The following is a 21,728-nucleotide window of genomic DNA, read 5'->3' as shown; positions in this document are numbered from 1 at the left end:
ATAGGAAGTGCTTTGCTGAAACCAAAGGATTCTTTCTAGCAGGGTGAATTTAAACATTTCCATATGGACACAAGTCCCAGGGTAAGGTATGCACAGTGCCTGCATTATGCCAATATTGCCATTACATGGGAATGGAAAGTTCTTCAGCTGCACAGGACGTTTGCCAGAGATTTGAAAAGTAGTGATAATGATATTTTACAAAATGTCCCAAATGTACCAAGTTTATATGCTTGGAGAATATTTTTCTGAGGCATCAAACTAACTTGATCAGAATTCAAATTATTCCAATTATTCTAATCTCAACTCATGGGTTTTAACTTTTTGGTTCTTCTCCCCACTCCATTGGGGAAGCCAGAGGGTGTGAGTGAGCAGCTGTGTGGTACTTACTTGCCAGCTGAGGTTAAACCATATCAGTGTTCTCCAATTACTATTTGTGATTTTTTCCATTTATATCTTAGACAAGGAATTTTAAAATTCATTGAACTTGAGTCTTGAACCACTTTCTTGGCTTAATTATCTCAGTCCCTAAGGTACTGAACTCATTGTGGTTTGCACATTCAGGTAGAGGTGAGACAGCTCCTAGACCTGCATGGTTTATATTGATTAAAGCATTATTTGAAGGATCTAAGGATAGGTGATTGCTTGTCAATAGGCAAAGTGAATTTTGGCCTTAAAGATAATTTCTGCATCCTGGAAATGTTTGTGCTGACTGATACTGCTTTTGACTTTATATCAGGTTCAGGCTTTGCTTTCTCTCTCCATGTGCTTGTAAAGATGAGGACAGTGCATGCACACACTGGGAAAGGAGGCCACGCTCTTCACCTGCACTGCAGGTGGGAGGAGGCTGCACATTCACAGTGCTCCAATTCACATTTCTCTTTCTGGACTCTGTACAGGGAAATACTGAAATTGTGCTGTGCTCCTAAGTGCTGCAGGCTTTTATTCTTTTGCTCTCTCAGTAGCGTTGCTAACAAGGCAATAGTTAACACTCCAAGTTTAAAAAGTTTTGAAAATATTGACTGGATTAGAATATGCATTAGGATATCAATTAAAGTTGGCTCATTGGCATATGACTTAAGTGATTAAGAGGAGCAATTTCACATACCCTCTACAATTGCTGTTCACCTCTAAGATTCTAAAATGTTGACTCAAATTCAATTAAACTCTGCATATTACAATATTCTATAGAGCAGTCATTATGGAATCCAAGCACAGGCTTTCAGACTTGAGAGCAATAGCATCAAATGACATTGAATAAATGCAGTCTCAGAAGGAAATGTTGTAGTTCTTGATTTATAACCATTGCTCCCTGCATGCCTGTTTTTCCAATGCTAGAGTTCAAGCTGTACCCCAAAATCATTCCTCACAGGTTATTAGATCTTAAAGCATCAGAGCCCAAATTGATCTTTGAGAAACAGACCAGAGGTTACACGGAATGATCTGTGGCTTCCCTTGACCCATTCCATGCTGCTCACAGGGGAAAAAGAGGCTCAGGTTTTAATTGGACTATTAATTTTGACTTGAAAGCAAGAGTAATAAGTGGTCTCTGAATCACTGGTGACTGTCTTGCTCTCCCTGTTCCCAGGTGATGAAGCAGGCATTCCTCAGCTGCTGGCAGTGGCATCACGTCTGAGGGACACGGCGGAGCTGTTCCAGTCGGACGAGATGCGTCCAGCCAATGACCCCAAGGAAAGAGCTCCTGTCAGAGTCAGGATGCTCAATGATGTGCTACAAGGCTTGGAGAAAAGCTTCCTGGTTCATCGAGCTCCTCCAGGACTTTACAGGTACAGTGCCCAGTGTTCCTCACGTTCTGTAGTTGAGCTAAAATGGTATTCAACACTGCTTGGTTTGCAGAACTGTCTTTAAAAAGAAAACCTCAGCAAGTACCCAAGAATAAAGCTATTTTTTTCCCATCATATCCTTTCTGCAGAAAACATTAATTCATTACAATGCAAGGGGTCATTAGAATGCAGCACTGTAGCATTTCTGTCATGACATTGCTGCTAACAAGACGTATGGTGTGATGGCAGCCCAGGCAGCGTGGCAGAAACATGTGTCAGATGGTACAGGAAGCTTTCAGAAGAAGAAAATATTTTGAAGTCTAATACTGCTTGGCAAGCTCCACCTATATTTTATTTAAAACTTTGTACAGTTCATTGACGATTCAGAATTGTACAAGATACTCCGTAGCATTATTTACCATATTTAATTATATAGCAGCATTCTTGGATGCATTTCAGCAAGTTAAGAGCAGTACAGTTCAGTTAATGAGGAGGCCTGAGTCAGTCACTGTTCATAACATCTTGTTTCTGCTTGGAATTCTTCTCTGATATGTGTTCAGCTGCACTACCCAGGTTGGTTTTAAGATGTCGTAGTCATCCCATCTTTTCGTTTCTGAGAAAGAAGTCTGCAGGTCTCTATCTCTCGCCAGAACCAACTAAAGTAACAAAACAGTATTTTGATTTTGGTTGAAATCAAAATGGGAAATCAAATGGGAAAGATTATCCAGTGTCTCATGCAAATGATGGTGTAAAGTGGACATAAAACAGACGTGGTGGAGGTGGGAAAGCAAAGGAGAAAGCTCCAGCAACAGGAGGAAGAGATTCTTCCAGTCATTAGCAATGGTATAAAACAAATGCAGTCATCTTTTAACAAAAGCAAAGGTAAAAAAACCAAAGGTAGTTACTGGGAATTCAACAGTGTCAGTGAATAAAAGCCCTACAGCTGTAATAAAAAAAATAGAATAATTACATTTGGGGAGGGGCTAATTTACTTACTTCCTGCTGTGACTGGATTTATAACATAAAGATATAAGCCAAAATGGGATTAGATAAAGTCTAATATTCCAGGTTTAGCAGTGCTGTCTGTCTTGTCTGAACTGGTATGGTGTTGCAAAGGAGCCATAATTTAATAATAATGTTTAATAATAATGTAATATATGTGTGTTGCATTGCAACAGCAACATTCAACATTGTTGAATCTGGCCCAGCTCTTTATTTGTAAAAATAAATTATGTCAAAACTTAGGATTCCAATAAGAGGGGTTTTCACATCTTCTAATATTCAAATTCTTGCAGTGCTTGCATAATTAAGTTTGTTATTTACCAAAATGTAAGTCCTAGATATGCAGACATAATGTAAGAAATTTTTCACCTGCTCTCTGCAGGACTCTGGTAGAGAGCAAAAGTACTGTCACACTGGCAAAGCAGACACTGTGGAAGTGAAAATGTTGTACTTGTTGCCCTCCAATTCAATTAAATTTGATACAAGATTTAACAGTACAAGATTTCTAAGTCTGGGAGAAAACATTGGCTTTGACTTTATTCTGAATAATTTTACCTGACATCATCAGGAATATACAGCAGTAAAGGACACCTTGTGCATCATCATTTAGATGCCATTTAAAAAGAATACACCCTTTGTACTGTGCCAAGGTGTGTAATTGTTACCTTTAATGGTAAATCTACACAGATAAACAGAGTCAAGGACACTGTTAGATTTCTGATGTCCTTTGCTGCCATTTAAAATCTGAAGTACGGTTGCTTAATTAAAAAATAAAAAGCATCTAACCGTAAGTCTTGTTTAGATTATTTTTCATTTTTTTAGGGATTGAAAGTCCTTCTATTAGTTGATGAAGTTATGTTTTGTATTCTGAAGCTATAATTGTTTCCCAAGAACACTGGAAATACTTGAAAAAACTGATACACTTTTTTTTTTTTTTTCTTGTAAAACTTAAAGCTTATTCTTTTTGTCATTTGGTAAAGAAAACAAACAAAAAAACCCGTCTCACAGCCAGGACCTTGTATGCCATGTTTCATCCCAGTCAGAAGATTGATAGGCAAGTTATAAAGCCCTGAAATAGTGGTTTATAATGGAAATGCTGGCAGCCCTTTAACTATAGCAGCACAAGCAGTACAGCAATAAATACTGTGCTTCATCTGTAAACAGAAATTTAGGATGCAGTTTGCAGCCTTGACCTTCAGGCTCCAACTGTGTTTAGATCATTAAGATTCCATAAATACTGTAATTTACAGCCTTCTGAAGGAAGAATTTGTGTGCACGGTAAAGGACATATTCTTCATGAAAAAATGATTGCTTCCTGTATACCCATTTGGACTCATATTCTCAACCTCAATCAAAGCACTTGACAAATTTGCTGAAGTTTTAGGCATCATTTTTAGCCTTGTGTTTGCCCTAATTCACAGCTCTCTGGATCTGTACTATGTTTTCTCTCCTAGAACTTGAATTAAAAAGAAAGGTGGATTTTTTTCTTTATTACAGGGGGGTTGCATTCTGCTTGTGCTTCTCCACTACAGGGGAACTGATATATCTTCTATATATACTTTTTCTATGGTTTGCACACACATTCCCATAGCTACAGTCTCTTACTATATATATGTACTGTAAAAAAATAAATGCCTAATTCCAGTCAATTTCCTAGGGCAATATTTGGGCATAATTGATGCATTATGCATCTATAATGAGAAGTAATATTAATCAAACTTACTGATAGAATTCAAATTGCTAATTTTTTTTAATCAAATATCCTCATCCAATTATTAAATTTAAGTAATCATGATTGACATTGGCAGGTTGTTCAATAGTGTCAGTAAATGCTGTAGTTTAGATGCTCATCCCTCTTAACTGAACTTCCTGACATTGAACTGCAAATTTGACAACAGCACATGTTCCCCATGATCTCTATTTCCAGCTGAGCTGGAAATGAACAAGTACAGCTTTCATCAGGGTATTTTAGTCTTATCCAGAAATTTAGGCAGAATGGAAAATAATAGGTTGAGGAATGTCCTGCTTTGCAAAAGTTACCCTGGGACTTGATTTGGGGTTAGGAGAAAATTGCTGACTTTTATTGTACCTGAAGAATTTCTTTGAATCCCAGTGGTAACCCTGGGTAGATTTTCTCTTTCCAGAATAAATGTGTAGGAATAAAATAGGATTGCTGTTGGTATTTTTCATTTATCTCTGTTTCTTATAACATAATCATAATATTGATTTTCTTTTTTTAATTTAAAATTTCTCATTATTTTAATGAGTTAATAAGTAGAAATCAGTTTGTTTCTTACCTTTAGCCATTTTTTGCTTTCCACTCTTACAAGATACACTGTTGTGGAACATTTCTGTGTGTTTTCTGATGATCACATTTTGCTGCTAGAGATAATAATCATAGGTTACACAGCAGTGGCATGTACAAGGTTAATGTAAGAACAGAGGCGCTGTTACTTTAGGCACTGTACAGGGGAAAAAAGGATTTCAAGCATATTGTCCTCTCCATGAGATGGTCAGCCTCACCTGAGCCATGAGAAGATTCCATAAATACTGATCATGTCTGCTGTCGTGCTTCTGCATGTTTTTCCCTCTACAGAAATACCAACCAAAACACTGCCACCAGCAATATCAGGGATAGCAAGACAGCATGGATCTTCCTGGTGTTCATAAATACTGAGTTCAAACCTTGTGTTTGCCTAGGCTCAGTAAGAGGGTTCTCCCTGTTCCTTGTGTATTTTGTTGTATTTTTTATACTTGCTGATCCCCACAGCTTCTGACAACCTGTCAGCCTGATGTGTCTGTCAAGTCTGTGTGTGCACTCCTCAGGTACTCACACAGAGATCCTCTCCCTGTGTTGAAAGGCAGAGCTTTTCAGTGTACAATAGTATTGCAAAGAAAGGAGATAATGAAGCAAACTTCATGGAGATCAGGCATGGCACACTCAGTGAGTGTGGTAAGATCTCCAGTCTTACTGAGAGTGTCACATTTCTTCAGGTCCAGGTCTAATTTGTAGATTTGATGGATGCTGTTGATACAAGATGGATCCAGTAGTAAGTATGCAGGATTTCCTTGAATACCCTGGGGTGCTCCCCCAAAATTTCCAAACCTAAAAGAGTCACTAAAATCACAGTTTGTGTCTTCAGTCTAAAATTAAAGCTGAAAAGAGGCGTACAAGGGCTCAGGCTGTCATTTCTGCTCCAGTTAGGTGGGTTTTATTCTTAATGGACCATTGCCTAAGGATCAGTTATGTCCTGACTGACAGTTCTTTTAACAGTTTTATAAAAAAAATCAAAGTCAACTTGTGTAAAGCCTTTCTTTTAAGAGTTTTATCTTAGTATGCCAAGTTTGTCCTGTCCATTAAGGCTGTATGCACCTGCCACCACTATTTATGGAATTGTTACAAGGGTGATTGTGCTTTGTCTAATCGATGTAATTGAGTGAAGTGAGTAATAACTAGGTGAAAAGTAAGGATTTTGAAAGCAATCTGTGTTTTCATCAAAGACCTCCAGCAGCTTTTATTGCTCATTTGTACCAGTTAAACTCCTTCCTTTTGCTTCTTTTCATCACAGATACCCAAGTGTGACATTAACACTTCATTGGGCTAAAAAATTTCAACAAATGGGTACATTTTAATGCACTGAACAAAATACTGGCAGAAAGCAAAGATAGATAGTGCACCCTGAATTTGCCATAATGAAATGAAGGAACAATCAAAAGATGTTTTTAGTACCATTCAAAAAAGGCAATTTGCATCGCTCCTGAACTTGTGCCACTCAAGTTGGTCAACAACTCGTGTGTTGTTCACCAGAACAAATACTTTATTTTCAGATTGAGATTTGTTATGTACATTTCTGGTGTGTAGATTCTACACAGGATTTATTTCTGCTTTGCTGGTAAACTGCAGCAGATTCTCAGGTTTCAAAATACACATGCCCTAAGAGTCTAGTTTCTGGAGATATGTTTAGTAGGAAAATTAAAGACCTTATTATATCTCCATGAGTAAACAAGCTGCTCATTGGATTTACAGGGGACAAGCATTAAAGATGCAAATATCCTGCTAATCTTAAACAGTAACGTGGGTAAACATGGAGTGCAATGTCACCTGCGAAATAAAACAAAACCCTAGCCCAGAGTTTCTACCAAAGACAGTAGTTCTGTCTCACTGTGTAAACTCTGGAGATTTGTTTCTCCATTTTGAATTATTCATTTATGACTTCAAGTAGAAAACATTCCTGTCTACTTTTTAGTAATATTTGAGATGTTTTTTGACCGACCTGAGCCAAATGCATGGAGTGTTTTTATTGTTCTGCGTTGTATTATGTGGAGCAGAGAGTGATTTGATCCAGTGTTGATGATCCTTAGTGTGGGAAATACTGAAATCATTCATGTTTCACTGGCAGCAGTAGATAATGTTCTGTCTCTATTATCTGCCATGTGCAATTTGTAAATACAATGCTAGAATTATGTTGGGGGAGAAGGAAAGAATTGTGTGCTGGTTGTAGAGTCGTGTACCTCAGATTTCACCATTCCATCCGAGTAAATGAATTTTTGTCTTCCAGCAGAGCGATGATTTCCTGCCTGACTTTTGACCCCCATATTTTGCATCTTTCAAAATTTGCAACTTCTTTTCTTCTATTATTTTTTTCACCGCTTATAAACGGAGTTATGAACAGTGGCATTGCTTGTTTCCCTTTCTAATCCTGCTCTGGTGTTCCTCAGTTCTGCAGTTGTTGTTCAGCTCCCTTCTCTCTGGTAGGCCTTTGTCCAAATGTATTTTCTGCACCCAAAATGCCTTCCCATTTTCTTCTGCCTTACTCCTTTGAACTTTACAGTGTTTGAGCAGTTTATGCGATTGTAAGTATGGAGCAGCACATTTATCCTAGCACACACCAGTAGCATTTACTAGGTTGATAATGCTCTTACAAATTCCTGCTGTGGTTACTATTTTTCTCATGACTGATAATGATGCTGAATTATGCCCTTTTTTAATACTGAGGAGATGCAATAAAGTGAGTGAAACTCTTACTCAAAACACCTGATCCGTCTGAGTGGCAATTGAGATGTTTTTTTCCTTTGGAATCACTGATACATGTAATGGCCACGAATTAATGACTGTATTTGTTGTCTTGTAAATTTTTACTATTTGAAGAGCATTTGCTGCATAAATACTACTGAATTAGCCATCTGCAGAGCTGTAATTATAGCAGACTTTAAAGCTTATTTAAACAGGGAACATGAAAATCTTTTCATTACACCTGCAAAAGCAGAAAACCACTGTAATCAGGGATTATGTCATGGCTTGAAAACAGATTTCTGACTTCTCTGATATTAAAAGAAACCTGGTTTTACATAGATTAATTTATTTTTCCTCTATGTACTACTCATGAATTTTCTTCCATCTTTTTAATTAGGTTGATTTGTATACTCACAGAGTTCTCTCTGTACCATACATCAGTCCCATTATATTTGTGATCCAGTAAATATTATTATATTGCAATTTAACCCAGCATTAGTTGTCCTGAAGACAACACTTTTTCCAGGAAATAAAATTCCTTATGCTTTCCATGAATATGCATGATATTTGCCATGCAAAAAAAAAAGTGGGTTTTTTTTGTAAAATGACATTTATTTTAATATGTGTCCTTATTGGATGTTTTAGCCCATCTCACAGCAATTGTTCTGCTGACTGTAAAAGCCCTTTCACAGCTGTTCTGTGAGCTCAGTGCAGAGCTCTCATGCCAACCTCCAGCAAGTCTTGTGGTTAGGATGCAGCTCCACTCTGTGTCCCTTGCTGGCAGGTCTTGCTTGGGTCTGCACTTATGGTGCTAAACAGGACAAGAATATTTAGTTCCAGAAAAAAAAAAATCTTCTGTGATCTCAGGAAGCTGTACAAAGTATTAGATTCTGAATCGTTTATTGAACATGACAGAAATTTAATATTTTATACATTATTTTATCTTTATTATAAACAGTAGGACTGGTAACATTTTTTAGATCCAAGAAATACATGATTCCACATTTTTTGATCATGGCAGATAAGAACCACTCATGTATGGTTGAAATATTAGCCAAGAACACTTCCTGAACATGGGACAAAAATAAATGGAATTCATTGGGAAAATAGTTAATATGCAATATTCCCCCACTAAAATATTACCCAGGCAACAGAGCTTAGAAATGTGTTGATGAGATCATTAACTGAAAAATTACCTTACCTGGGACTTGAAAAAGGTGTTAATTTTGTGTGTGTACCTGCCATTGAAGGTAATAATGATGCAACTTTAGGCATTTCTTTAAGGATGGATTATGTATTATGACATAATCTTTTACCCCTCGTTAACTCTTATGATAATGACCTATGGTAATTGTCTCATGTCACATGGCACGGAGTTATTTAGGGTGATAAACCCAGTCAGGATCAGAACTGGACATCAAGGTCAGGCCAGTTTCCTGCATTAAGCACTGGACACTGCATGCTGCTTTGTTTACAAATGGGATTCCTCCTTAGGAAGAGGATGCTTTACATCATTTCTAAATAAAAAACTCCATGAAGCCATCAGAACATCAGCTGTGAGCCATTTGGAAATAATTTTATTAATTCACTTCCCTCAAGTTCTTCAAAATAGTAGCACATCTGCTTTGAATGTGTTTCAGACTGAGACATCCTTAAAAGACAGATAGTTTCCTCCAAATTATTCACACAAGCACATGTTTCTTTCACTTGAAAAGAAAGTGTAGCATAAATCATTCAAAGAACAACATGCCTACATTTGTTACCAACAGCTACATTATTTGAAATTTAACAAAAGAGTATTTCTTCATACCAATTGCTGCCAGCAAATAACATGTTTAAATTGTTATATCAATTTTGTTCAATGCATAGTCACTCTTTTAAGTATAGATATAAGTCCTTGTTCTAAGGAACCAGAGAAGAGAACCACAGAAAATGTATTGGATTTTCAAGGAAGTTTTACATTTCCATGGGGTGTACATCATTCTCTCATCAACTGCATAGAGGATTTGGAAGCTCTGTGGCAAAGACTCTGATAGTGGGTTCTGTGGCTTCTTCAGGAATTTCTACATAAAGTTGATTAATTAATTTCTGTAAAACCCTAGAGAAAATAATGCTTAATTAGAGGACTGCTCTTTAGCAGTGATAAATAGTGCTTTGCAGCTTATGAACAACTAATGCATCCTATTTTTAATTTTTTTGTTCCCCTTCTGTGTAATCTACAGCTTCTGTTGAAGGTGTAGATTGGATTCTCCTTACCTACTGATCTTGTTTACTCCAAAACAAGAAAGAAATCAGCTCCTAAGTCAGCAAATTTTCACCAGGAGGAAAACTGTGAGTGCATGGTAATGTTGATGTTCAGCACTGGCCAATAGATATTTTATTGAAGCCTGATTTACTCAAACTCAGTCTTTAAGCTAGTCAGGCTTCTTAGCTCCATTATTCTTATTTGAGGCTGTTCCAGACTATCAGTCCTATTATGATCTGCTACTTGCCTCAAGTTGCCAGCTCCCATTTGTTCATGGTTATTATATATTATACTAGACACTGTTTGCTATCAAAAGCAACAAAAATTAGGCCATGAAGTAATTACTGTTTATTTAACGAAAGTGAAAAAGTTTGGCTACAGGTTGTCTTAGATTCAGTATTTAATTTTTTTCTCAGCCATTGCAGGACACTGTCCTATTATCAGAAAGTCAAGCTTAGCATTGTTAGCTCTACTTCATGTCAATCTTTTCTGTTGGCAGAAATTATTTCACTGTCAAAAGAATAGTTTCCTGACATATTTCAGAACAGAAATGAAAGTGAATGTGTTCTGTGAATGTTGAGTTTTGGTCATAAAAAAAGTCCTCAAGCAACCTTTCTTGGTTTAAATTCTTTAATAAATAGACCTTTTGCTTTGTCTTTAGGATTCTGAATGCTCATACATGTGCTTTGGAATCTGGTATTGGTGCACTCAAGGCCCTCACAAAGATTTAAAGCTGTCAAGGTGCATCAAGCTGAAATTTATGCTAAAGTTAGGGTTAGGTTAGGCTTTAGTGGTCCTTCAGTAAGAGATTAGTTTGTTTCAGGACAGTGCATCCCTTACCTTTAAAGGGGACTGTAATCAAAGAGAACTGTAGGGAAATAAAAGATAATGCATCTTGTAACCCACTATTCTTCCAATTTGGCTTCTCTTTTTCCACTTGTTTATTTGGCAGGCAGTCAAGCCAAGCCAAGCCAAGCATTGAGACACTTCAAAGAGCTGCCAAAATCAGGATTAATTTTTTTAAGAAGACCTATTTAAAACTGACCTCTCAGAAATTTACTCAAACCTGGAATAATTACCTCCTTGTAGTCCCATGTCCCAACAGGATTCTGTTCATGCAGACTTACCACAACCTGCATTTGCCGTAATTAACTCAATTAGAGGTGTCCTGTCTTTTATTATGCAAGATAAATTTGTATCTAGCAGGGAGTGAGTTTACCTGGTTTAGCACTGTCACACAACAATGCCTTTGAAATGCTTTTCAGTTGGTTAGATTTTATTTCAGTTTGATATTAAGATTACCTGCAGCTTATCAACTGCTGATGACGTGCAAATACGTCCCTTTCAGGCAGACACTCACCTCTGAGTGTACAAGATTTCAAATATATCACTTCCTGGAAAATATATTGGTAGAACAGTTTGCAGCCTGTAAATGAGAGTACTAAGGGAAGGCAGCTGATGGCTCTTTAAAAAATGAGAGGATGTGCAGGAAACAAAAGTTAGGACCAGCATATTACAAATAGAGGATCCTTAAAAATGATGTGCTGGGTTTGTGGGGACTTAGGGCAGTGAAGGAATGGTGACATTTACAGCTGAGTTGCCCTGAATGACTGGCTGCCACATCCCCATCTTCCCTGGCCATGTGTGAGTTGTTCCATCCTATGGCCCCACAGCCTCTGACTTCCAGCGTTCGGTCCAGCAGGGAATAAGCATTGTAGGAAAAAAAATGAGTTTCTTCTGGATCAGCTTTAAGGACATGTAATGACAGTTCACTAGGGCATATATTTTCTCCTGATAAAAGTTAATCTTACATGGCCAGCAGCTGTAATTTTATAATTATAAACCTTCTGCCACAATAGTGGTGTGAAATAAAATAGGTAAGATAATAAAACTGCATGTGGGTGTCAAAAAGGTTTAAAAAATAAGAAGAGGGGAAAGGAGAAGAGCCATTGGAGATCAAAAGGATAAGGGACCCAGAGGAAGAAGGAAAACTTTCTATATGTTCACCATTAAATTTCTGAGGTGCATCTTGTGTAAATAAACCAGTATAAATCAACCTGTGCTGTTCCCAGAGAAGAAGAATTTTTGATATTTTTATGTCCTACAATAAATAACCACCATGTGGAACTGGAAGTCCCAACATGTAAATATTGTTAATAGAGTGAATTCACTTATTTACCATGGTAATAATATTTTATGTCTTACAAACACAAATGAAAACAGACTCCTAAATGTAAGAAAAGTGCATTCAGAATTGAACAGTATCAGGAGAAAGGGAAATTCAGAGAATCCTTGTTCTGGTGTGCTTTTTTTATTTTTTTTTTCTTGGAGAATACAAGAAAAAACAATTTGGGAAATTATAAAATTGAGTTTGTGAGGATGGTGAAGTGAGGATGCACATTGTGTTATAACTGGAATAGACAGAGGCTGCCCATAGCATTTATCTCTAAACAATTCTACTGTGATTCCACAGAGAAAACCTGCAGTCATTTCATGTGGGACAGTAGACTTATAATCATGTCCTAATGATTGAATAGTTACTTTTCAAAATCTCTAACATGGGCTCTTAGATAGGAGTTTGTTTGTAAGTGCCTGAATAATTCATCTTGTGTTGTACATTACCTACAGACAAAATTTTCTTGTAAGCTAAAAAATCGGTTTTTGTGACAAGAATAATGTGGTAATCTAGTTTCATCTTGTACTGTCCAGTTGCTCTAATATTGAAGTTGTATTAAAGTCAATATATTTTTAGTGTGATCTGTCATTGAAGAATTTGTCAAATTCCTTCTGGTGGGTGTGACAGTACCTCCTTATTTGTGGTTATGTAGAACAGCATTTAATGGCATTATTTTGATCAGTAATGCTTATGTTCCTAGGCCTGCCAAGGCCTTATAAAAATTATAGAAGAGGCTCTGTTTATAGTTTCTTTACTTTGCTAAGGCTGTTTTGTTTGTAGCCCTTTTATATCTTTCAGTGGTACTGCCTGAAGTTATTAATTGGGTTTCCTACTTGAGTGCTACACTTTTCAGGTCACTGGGATGTGTCATAGAAACAAGCCCATTAAGATGAATGATGTGTGTTGTAATTTCATTAGTCTCATCAATAATGTATTGCAGTTTTCTGTTTAGGAGTGTCTTTTTGTTTTGTAGGGGTCAGGCTGACTCTGTGAATTATATTTATAAGATCAAAATAGTTAAAGATGAAGGTAGATACTTAAGCAATTAGGTCAGAGGCTGGAATTGTTTTAGAGGTGTAGGCTACAAAACCAATTTGTGTTAAGGAATGTTTAAGTAATTGAATTTCACAGTGTAAATTAAAGTTTCTTGCTATCATTCTGCATGTTGTGGGCACACGGTGATACCTTGTGTCAATGAAATGGCTGGGTTTTATTTTGCAGTCCATGTGTAATCTTTAATGAAAACACTTTCCTGACTTGTAAAGGCTTGGAAGTAATAAACTGAACTGACCATTTTTTTCATTTGATGGACCTTCAACCGAGATAAGAAGTAAACTTGTATAAATTGACTCTCATGAACATGCATAAAGAGAGAAATAATTTTATGTGACAAAGGGGTGGCATGGCTTGCCAAGCAAAGATAAGTAATTGGAAAAATACAAGATCCCAGTGAGAGCTCCTAGCAGAAAATTTGAAAAAAAGGGGTGCTGTATTATGTTACTTACTGTTGTTTGCATACATAAAAATAAAAATTAGGTTCTGTTATACTATGTAATCAGCTATTCTGAAGTCATATTACTATTTTAGAAGTCAAGATATTATTTTAAAATTATGACAGTAGACTGCTCGTCTCTTTCATTCATCAAACAGCTCAGCTTTTCTCATCAGACACTAATTTGCCCTGCATTCAGGTGGGGTGGACTAGGAATACTTCTTTTCACTAGGATCCCCTGCCTGTGGATTTACTGTGGAATCAACACCGATTCCAAAATCACAGAAGTAGATTTAAACTGTACTAACACCCTTATATGTCAGGTTAAACCATCTTTTTAGCTTGTGTGCCTTGTTTAGAGCACATTTGAAGACAGGACATGAGATCTGTTCCTATTCACCACAAACATTGCTCAGCAGTCCCCAAATGTTCCTATGTTCAGGCCATCCTGTCTTTAGAGCCTAGTTTCTGGCAGCTAGTGGCAGTTTCTGAGTTAGTGTTGCTCTGCTGATGGTTGCTGTCTTATGATATTGTTATAAGTTGACATAAAGGAATAAAGGGATCCTAACACAGTCCAGGGCACCAGCATTGTAGGTGTTTGGAGTAGAATTCCAGCTCAGTCAAACTCGCCCAGCCACCAGCAACCAGATCTCTCCTGAGGGTAGAAAGAAATGTGATTATCTCTAGCACTGTCCTTGCTGTTGGAGGTGTTTGAGGGGCTGTGAGCAGGCTTCTTCCTCCCTGTGAACTACAGGAACTATAGAGGAGAGCTCTTCAAAAGCCTGGTTCTGCTTGCACTGATCTCAGCAGGAGTCCCTGAACTGAGGGAGCAAAATCAATCCCTGCTTTGAAAAATGCAGTGTTTCCCATATCTGTGCCTATCCTTAAAAAGCAACCAACCAAGAATTTATCTGGGTCTCAACATACACAGTTTTCATTTACTGTATCACAGAGACTGCTTTGGGACAGTCCATGAGATAACTTGAGTCACCTTTGAGTATGAGCTCCACCATAGCTAGGGAACAGTAGCATCAGCTCAGAGCTAAGGAAGCAGGGAATTGTCCAGTGGCTGCTGCAGTGCAGGCTGAGGAAGTTATTGCCACATCTGCCTGTTTCTGCACTCTTGATGCAGGTTTCTGTCCCCACTCAGCTGTTCTTGCATGCACTCCTAACCTGCTTCAGGCTAAAGTGGTCTGTGTCAGTGAAGACCTATTGTTTAAACTGTTTCTGCTGCAGTGTTGGATTCAAACCCTTTTCCTCCTCTGTTTAGAACTCCAACGTATTGCATTGCAGACCCCTTGAATTATCTGGATGTATTGCTGCCAGGGGACGAAAAACTTACCATTCCTTCTGCAGACTGCTGGGTTTGGATGTATACCCAATATTGGGGGGCAGAAACATACACTGAAAAATTTCCTTATGAGGACAGGAGTTATTTCATATCTTTGAAAAGCATTGTTTCTCATTCAAAACATTTTTTTAAACTGAAAAACATGGCAGAAGATTGTAGGTGTTCTGTGGTGTCATTTATTGGGCTACTTTGTTACCTTTCCAAACCCAGGCAGACTGGCAATTAGGTGATTGAGAGAATGGTAAGATACACTTCGGTGTTCGTCTGTCTCATGTAAATAAACTTGGCAGTTTTATTACTAATTTGGAGTTGCCATTTGGCATATTCTGTGGTGCCATTAGGTTACTAACAAAGAGTTGTCCTGATTCTTTCTGGATTCTCCATGAAACAGCTTCTCCCCTCCCCTGAATACCTGTCCTGTATTTAAGGATAAGGTCCTGCACCAAATCACTCTTGCTTTCCTGTGTCAAATATCACTCGCTTATGTTTACAGTCAAAGGAGCTCCTGGGTGGAGATTTATGATATTTATGTGCTCTTCTAATTAGTATAATGATTACACCTGGTTTTGGATAGCATTTATAGTCTGCTTCAAAGAGTCTCATTAAAATCACTGACTAGCTTTGAATCCTGAGCCTTCCACACCTCATACAAGTAACATTTCCAAGGGATCACACAATACTCTTGCATCTGTTTTTCTACAAACCATTACAAATTTTTGCAGGTATTAATAGAAGCACAGATTTTGCTTCACAAGGGTTTAGCTGTGTGTGCTGCTTGTTTTCTTCCTTCAGTATGGGACATTAAAGATAGGTTACTCTTGTTCTGATCCCACAAAGGGTTATTGATGAAGTAAAGTCTCTGCTGAAGGCAAGGAGAGTTTTACCATTGACTTCAATGCAGCTGGAATTTCACTTCTGAAGTGTGAAATAAATAACATGAGAAGACAGGAAAAACAAAAACAAAACCAAACCTGTGCTGAGGGTTCACAGCAATAACCAAACTTTTTTTAGAGGGGAATAAATGGAATCCATCTGAGACACAAAATCCTTCATGAGGGGTGTGATAGGTCCAGGCTCATGCTTTTGAATAAAATCTTGAATGGTCAAAGAGGAATGTGAGATTTCTTTGATGGATTTAGTGACTACTCCAATGTAAGTATATGCAGTTCAGTGAATAGGTTCAGTTTACAAAGGCATAATAAATATGCATTTGCCTCTTGCTCTGTCACGGGTCAACTTTACTGTGCACAATATGTATCATCTGTAAGCTGTGGCTGATACTTGCAGGGTTTCTTGATGGAATCTGATGGATTGGTTTTGAGTAAGAAGTTTACCATTCTCTCCATTGTTCTCTTTCAGAAATATTCTTTACAGACTGGATGACAGGACAAGCCAGTTTTCAGTACTGCTGGAGGCACTTGAGCACTGCAAACTACATCAGTCAAATGAGACCATTCAAGCAGCCTTGTCAGAGGTTCTGAACAGCATCAATTCAGCTCAGGTTTATTTCAAAGCAGGACTTGATGTGTTTGAGACCACCTTAGCTGGAAAGAAATGAGAGGATTCTCTGTGTTCTAAGACATTTGTTTACAACTTGCTAAACAAAAGTTCAACTTGGACCAGAATTGCTCTGAGGATCAAAGTTTTTCTTCAGCTGGCGCTTAAAGGTACTGCAACACGTGGTTTAAGAAATGTAAAACAGTATTTTGCACTGTTCACAGTATGTCTCAAATGTCTGTTCCTGAATGTATAAAACATAAAGAGAGGGAGTAACACTTCAGAGATGATTTTTGGAAGGACATCTGCTGTATTTTTGTATGTAAAATACATTTTTATGACTAAGAGCTCAATCTTGCGAAGTACCAGGCACGTCCTGCGATGTGCTGAAGCTCTGGTTCTGAGACACCCCAGATGTGCACCCAGGGGAGATTTCCATTTCCTCTGTCAGAAAAATCTGACTCAAGTTTCCTAAGGTCTTCAGCAAGCTCATCTTCTTCCTTACTCCGTTCAGAGTAAGTAGTTGAAGGATGTGGTGTTTCCATGGGTATCCAGCACCGGAGTGGAAATGCACAAAACACCTTTACTCCTGTGGAACAATAAATACCTCAGTTCTGAGAATACAGATAAACTTTGATTATTCCATTTCTGTATGAAAATAAAGAGTTGTTTTCTCTAATGTTTCTTGGAGAGGAAATTTTTGTGATGATTTCAGATTATAGGAAGTGTATGAATCAGTAGTTACACTTGCACAAAAATGCTTTGAATATTTATGTTAAATGAAAGAATTGCCTAGTCTTAAAAGGCTACAAGCCTTAACAAACTTTCATCAGACATTACTGAAACATCCCACTTCACGGTCTCTAAATTTCCAGAGAGCTTTAAATAAAAACAAGACCTCCAATTCCTGGGAAAATTTTTGGGATTCCATCACTCTTTGCCACACCACCCACTATTCCAGGCTGGATCATTCCATCAGGCCTGGCATGTAGGACCTGGATTGTTGTCAAAAAACCACAAGGAAGACATAAATCCATTCCCTGCTGTAGAACCAGGAATTCAAGTGTGCAGGCACAAGCTGGTGAAGCATATTGCAGGGCTAAAACTCAAATCTGTTTTCCATTGGTGGAAGGCTCTAATCACACCATTGCCTGTTAGCCAAAGTAATCTGTGAGTGAAAGGAGCAGGAGGTTCAGTGTCCTCTGAGGGGATGCTATATACATTTGAGAACTGCAGGTCTTAGTAATAGAAACAGTTAAAATTGTTAAGCCCTTTTTGGGTTTTACGGTCTCAAATGATTCTAAGTTTAGAGCTTAAATAATTAATTTTATTTAGATATGTAGGATTTAAATATAATTTATTTGATGGAAATGTTAAATGCATTGTTACCCTGTTTGCCATGGAAACATTACAGGATCATTTCAGGTTGTAATAAAAATGGAAAAAGTCTCTGTATTAATGTTTAAAAATTGCCTTCAGGAAAATTTCTGAGTGCACAATTTGGTGAAAGACTTTTTAAACTTCAGATAGCAAGAAATGAGTTGTTTACAGATCTGGGTTTCTGTTTCCAAATTCCTTGGAAAAGGGGCCTCTACAAGCAGTGGCCCAGGACTGGGTACATACAGCTATGGTGTTGCTACATTTCTTCACAAGTGAAGACTGAATAGTGGGCAAAAGTCCCCCGGGCCTGACCAGAGGCAGAGATGTGCATTTGTACAGCAGCTTCTGCAGTGGGAATTTGTTCAGCACCAGGCAGTGGGACTGCATGGACTCAGACATTATTATCTCTAGCTTTCCTTGGCATATGATCAGCAAAAATTGATGATGATTTTTTTGCTAATGCTGGCACCAGTTCTGTTTAGTGCAGAGAGAATTTGACTTGTGGAGAATAACATTGTTTATGATGTTGGTTCATCCCCTTGTTTTCATAGTTTTAATTATGGTAAGATTTAAGTGGTTGAATTGTGTGTTTATTTTGGGGACTTGGGGATGTACTGTGGATGCTACACTTGAATTATATTTGTAACAGGGACCACTGTTCTAACAGTTCATTTAGTGACATATTTTCTTTAGAGTGCTGTGATTTGACGGTGTTAAATGATAAAGGGTCAGGTGCTGTTAGGAGACCAAAAATAGAGATTAACATCTTCTTTAACTCTACCAGGTGAATTTAATAATGGCTTCCTCATCCTTAGAATGTTCCACCAAACCCACCTCTAATGCAACCAAAGTGTACTCAGCAAAGTCAGTGAAATCTGGTGGGAGCAATATCCCTCATGTATGATTTCTCAACCCTGTAATCCCTAACTAAAATATTTATCTTGTTTTCTCACTAATGCCCTTCTGTAACCACTTTTAAAATAGTAGACTTCAAAGTACTCCACTAGAAAGTCACTGCTATTGTAAATGTCTGTCTATTCTAGGACAATCAGATGTTCTTGTTGGTGAGATGAATCAGATGAGCTATTTAGGGACTTAAATGCATTGATTTCAATGTCATCTCACACTTGCAGATCTTTTGTAGGCTTTTATTTCAATGTTCAGATGTTACATGTAAGTGAGTGCTCAGTGATAATATTTGTACCATTATGGCTTTGAAAAAAAAGCACTTTTGAGCCATATCCTTCCATTGATTTTTAAATCCTACCTATTGACTTCAAAAAATTTATAGCAAGTTAAGGTCCTAAGTACCTGATGTGCTTCTAACATAGAGTTTTTGCCCAACCAGCTGTGGAACATCAGCTAAAGGAAGGAGTTAGTAAATCAGAGCAGCTTACCCAGACTGAGTTCATTCCTATGTTGTACTGGAATAAACAGAGCGCCCTTAAAGGCAGAAGTACGTTTGCAAATTGCCTGAATGATACTAAAAATGTGTTAGCTTTCCAGAAACATCAATTGCAAGAGACACTATAACAAATGCATTGATTGCTACTTAATCTGGAGTCATGCTCACAGTGACCAGAAAATCCCTGCAGCCTGCAATATTTGTATGTCGAGACAGTTGATAATAAAAAGCCAATAAGGTTTTATTAGTATGTATTTTAAAGAGTCCATAAAAAAGCTAAAGTACAATCAAGTCAGATGAATAAAAAGTACATGGGAGCTGGGTTTTGAGTACTAACCTTAAAAAAGGCAGTGAATTGTTTTTATCATCCAAGAAAAAGAGTACCTGTGTGAATATGCAAACACACAAACGCCTTATATCTTCAATATTAATTTACTTGCAGTGATATGATGCATCTACATAAACATAGATGTAAATAATGACTACATGAGACAATTAGCAAACCCTTTGCACTACCTCACTTACCTTTTAGGAAAATCTTTCAGTCTAGAGATGTGAAAGGAGGCACTGCAGCTGACCTCAGTTCTTGCAGCTGCAGGGGGAAAGGTTAAATCTCCAGGTATTACAGAAGGAACAACTGGAGGTTCCAACCTCCCTGTTCAAGCAGGGTCACCTAAAAACAGCCTCCCCAGGGCAGCTGTGTTCAGATTACTTTTGAATACCTTCCAGAGATAAAGATTCCACAGCCTGTCTGGGCAATCTGTGCCAGTGCATGGCTACCCTCACTGAGAACGTGTTTCATTCTTCTGTAGAAACAGTTCCTCCAACTTCCTCCCTATATTTCTAAGTTGTTAAGTCATTGTAATTAGTTCAATTGCAAACATTCAAAAGGTAACCATAATTTCATTTAGTGAAAACTCTCAGTCAAGGTCTCTAGGATTTCACAGTTATATGTTGGAAAGCTTGTATGAGATTTGTCCTTCAAGCCATGGAGTTTAAGTCATAGAAACTAATGTCCTTATCTTTTGAGGTCTTTTGTACAGTCCCTGGTCCCCAGTCCTGGGATTTCTCTGTACTTCAGGAGGCTGACAGAGAACAAGAGATGCATTAAAAAATGCAGGGAGGGAAATCACTCATCAGCACATGTGTAGCTGCGTGCTATAAATGCATCTACTTTACCCAGACTTTGGGGGCTCAGTATGGCTTGTGTTGAGTGGAAAGAAAGGTAAGATAATTCTATGGCTCGTTCTGGCTTTAAAAGAGTCAAATGCTATAAGCAATGTTATGTCTGGTCTGTGTTTTCCAAGGAGCAGTGAAGATTCCCTGCCAGGCCCTGTGCTGGGAGCTGTTATCTGTGCCACTCAGAAGTGGGCACCTCTGGCATCGTGGTGTGCTTTGTCGCTATCTCAGGAAACAAGCACAGTGTGGAAGATGTTCCTTCCCTTTGGCACTCTGTAACATTTTAGCAGTGTCACACCAGTCCCAGAAAAGTGAGTGATAGAAACAAATCTCATTTTAAATGCCTTGGACCTGAGTTTGGGAAAGAGTTAGCCTTGTACAGCACTCTTGGTGTTCAAAACAAAGTAAGGTGTCTTCTTTTGGGGCTCTGAATCTACAGAATTTGAGACAGAGTCTCCAGTAGGACAAGTAAATGTCTCAAATATAGAATACAAAAATATTTATGGTCTATTATATGTTATAATAATGATAAAAATTTCTTGGGATACCAATGCAGTGATAGTTTTGGGTGGATTTACCCATCTGGCTGTTTTCTCTCCCTCTCACACCATCTTCTCCAATCTCCTGCATTCAGCTTCTCTGACATCTTTTTGTAATGTGATGATTTTTCCCATCCCTCACCACCTTTTTCTCAGCCATTCCCACTGGTTTTCTGTCTCCATTCTGCTTCCTTATCACTTCTTAAGCTCCCCTTTAATTTGCCAACCACCAAGTTAATCCCCCTCTTTTCTCTCTCTGATCTCAGTCATGCTTTTTTTCCCCTTTCAGTTCTCAACTCACCTCCCTCAAGTTTAAATTATTATTCTGGTACAGCTGACCATAATAAAGAGCTGAAAGTGGTGGAAAAGTCCTGCTCAGATCCAAATGGATAAAGTGTTAGGAGACATCATCTGTTAAATTCAAAGTATTCACTTCTGAGTACATGCAAGCAGCAGGTTTTCAGTTATAGCTTGACTGAATGGAAGCAGATTTTTTTCCTATCTTCTTTCTCTCTAATGTCTGAACCAGGAAATTCCCTCAAAAGTAGCAGTGTAGCCAGGTGATAATCTTGAAAGTTTTGAAACAAACTTTTGAACTTTATTTGAATCCAATTCTGTAGTGGGATGAATAAGAAATTATAGACAAATAATCAGAATTGGTACTACC

At 37.9% G+C, this 21,728-nt stretch overlaps 1 protein-coding gene across 16 annotated transcripts in view; it reads left to right on the top strand.

The window, feature by feature from the left end:
- Positions 1–17,237, top strand: part of NAALADL2 (N-acetylated alpha-linked acidic dipeptidase like 2) — a 432,075-nt gene extending 414,838 nt beyond the window's left edge. For all 16 annotated transcript variants that reach the window (XM_069025088.1, XM_069025089.1, XM_069025076.1 and 13 more), the window contains 2 exons: positions 1,586–1,784; positions 16,421–17,237. In XM_069025088.1, the coding sequence (XP_068881189.1) occupies positions 1,586–1,784; positions 16,421–16,619 (398 nt within the window). In that variant the 3' untranslated portion in view covers positions 16,620–17,237. The remainder of the gene's footprint in view (positions 1–1,585; positions 1,785–16,420) is intronic.
- Positions 17,238–21,728: the final 4,491 nt, after the last annotated feature.

The sequence above is a fragment of the Aphelocoma coerulescens genome, chromosome 9, assembly GCF_041296385.1.
Source record: "Aphelocoma coerulescens isolate FSJ_1873_10779 chromosome 9, UR_Acoe_1.0, whole genome shotgun sequence".
In the NCBI taxonomy this organism is placed as follows: domain Eukaryota; kingdom Metazoa; phylum Chordata; class Aves; order Passeriformes; family Corvidae; genus Aphelocoma; species Aphelocoma coerulescens.
The sequence above is the reverse complement of the archived record's forward strand: the minus strand, read 5'-3'. Positions and strand labels throughout refer to the sequence as shown.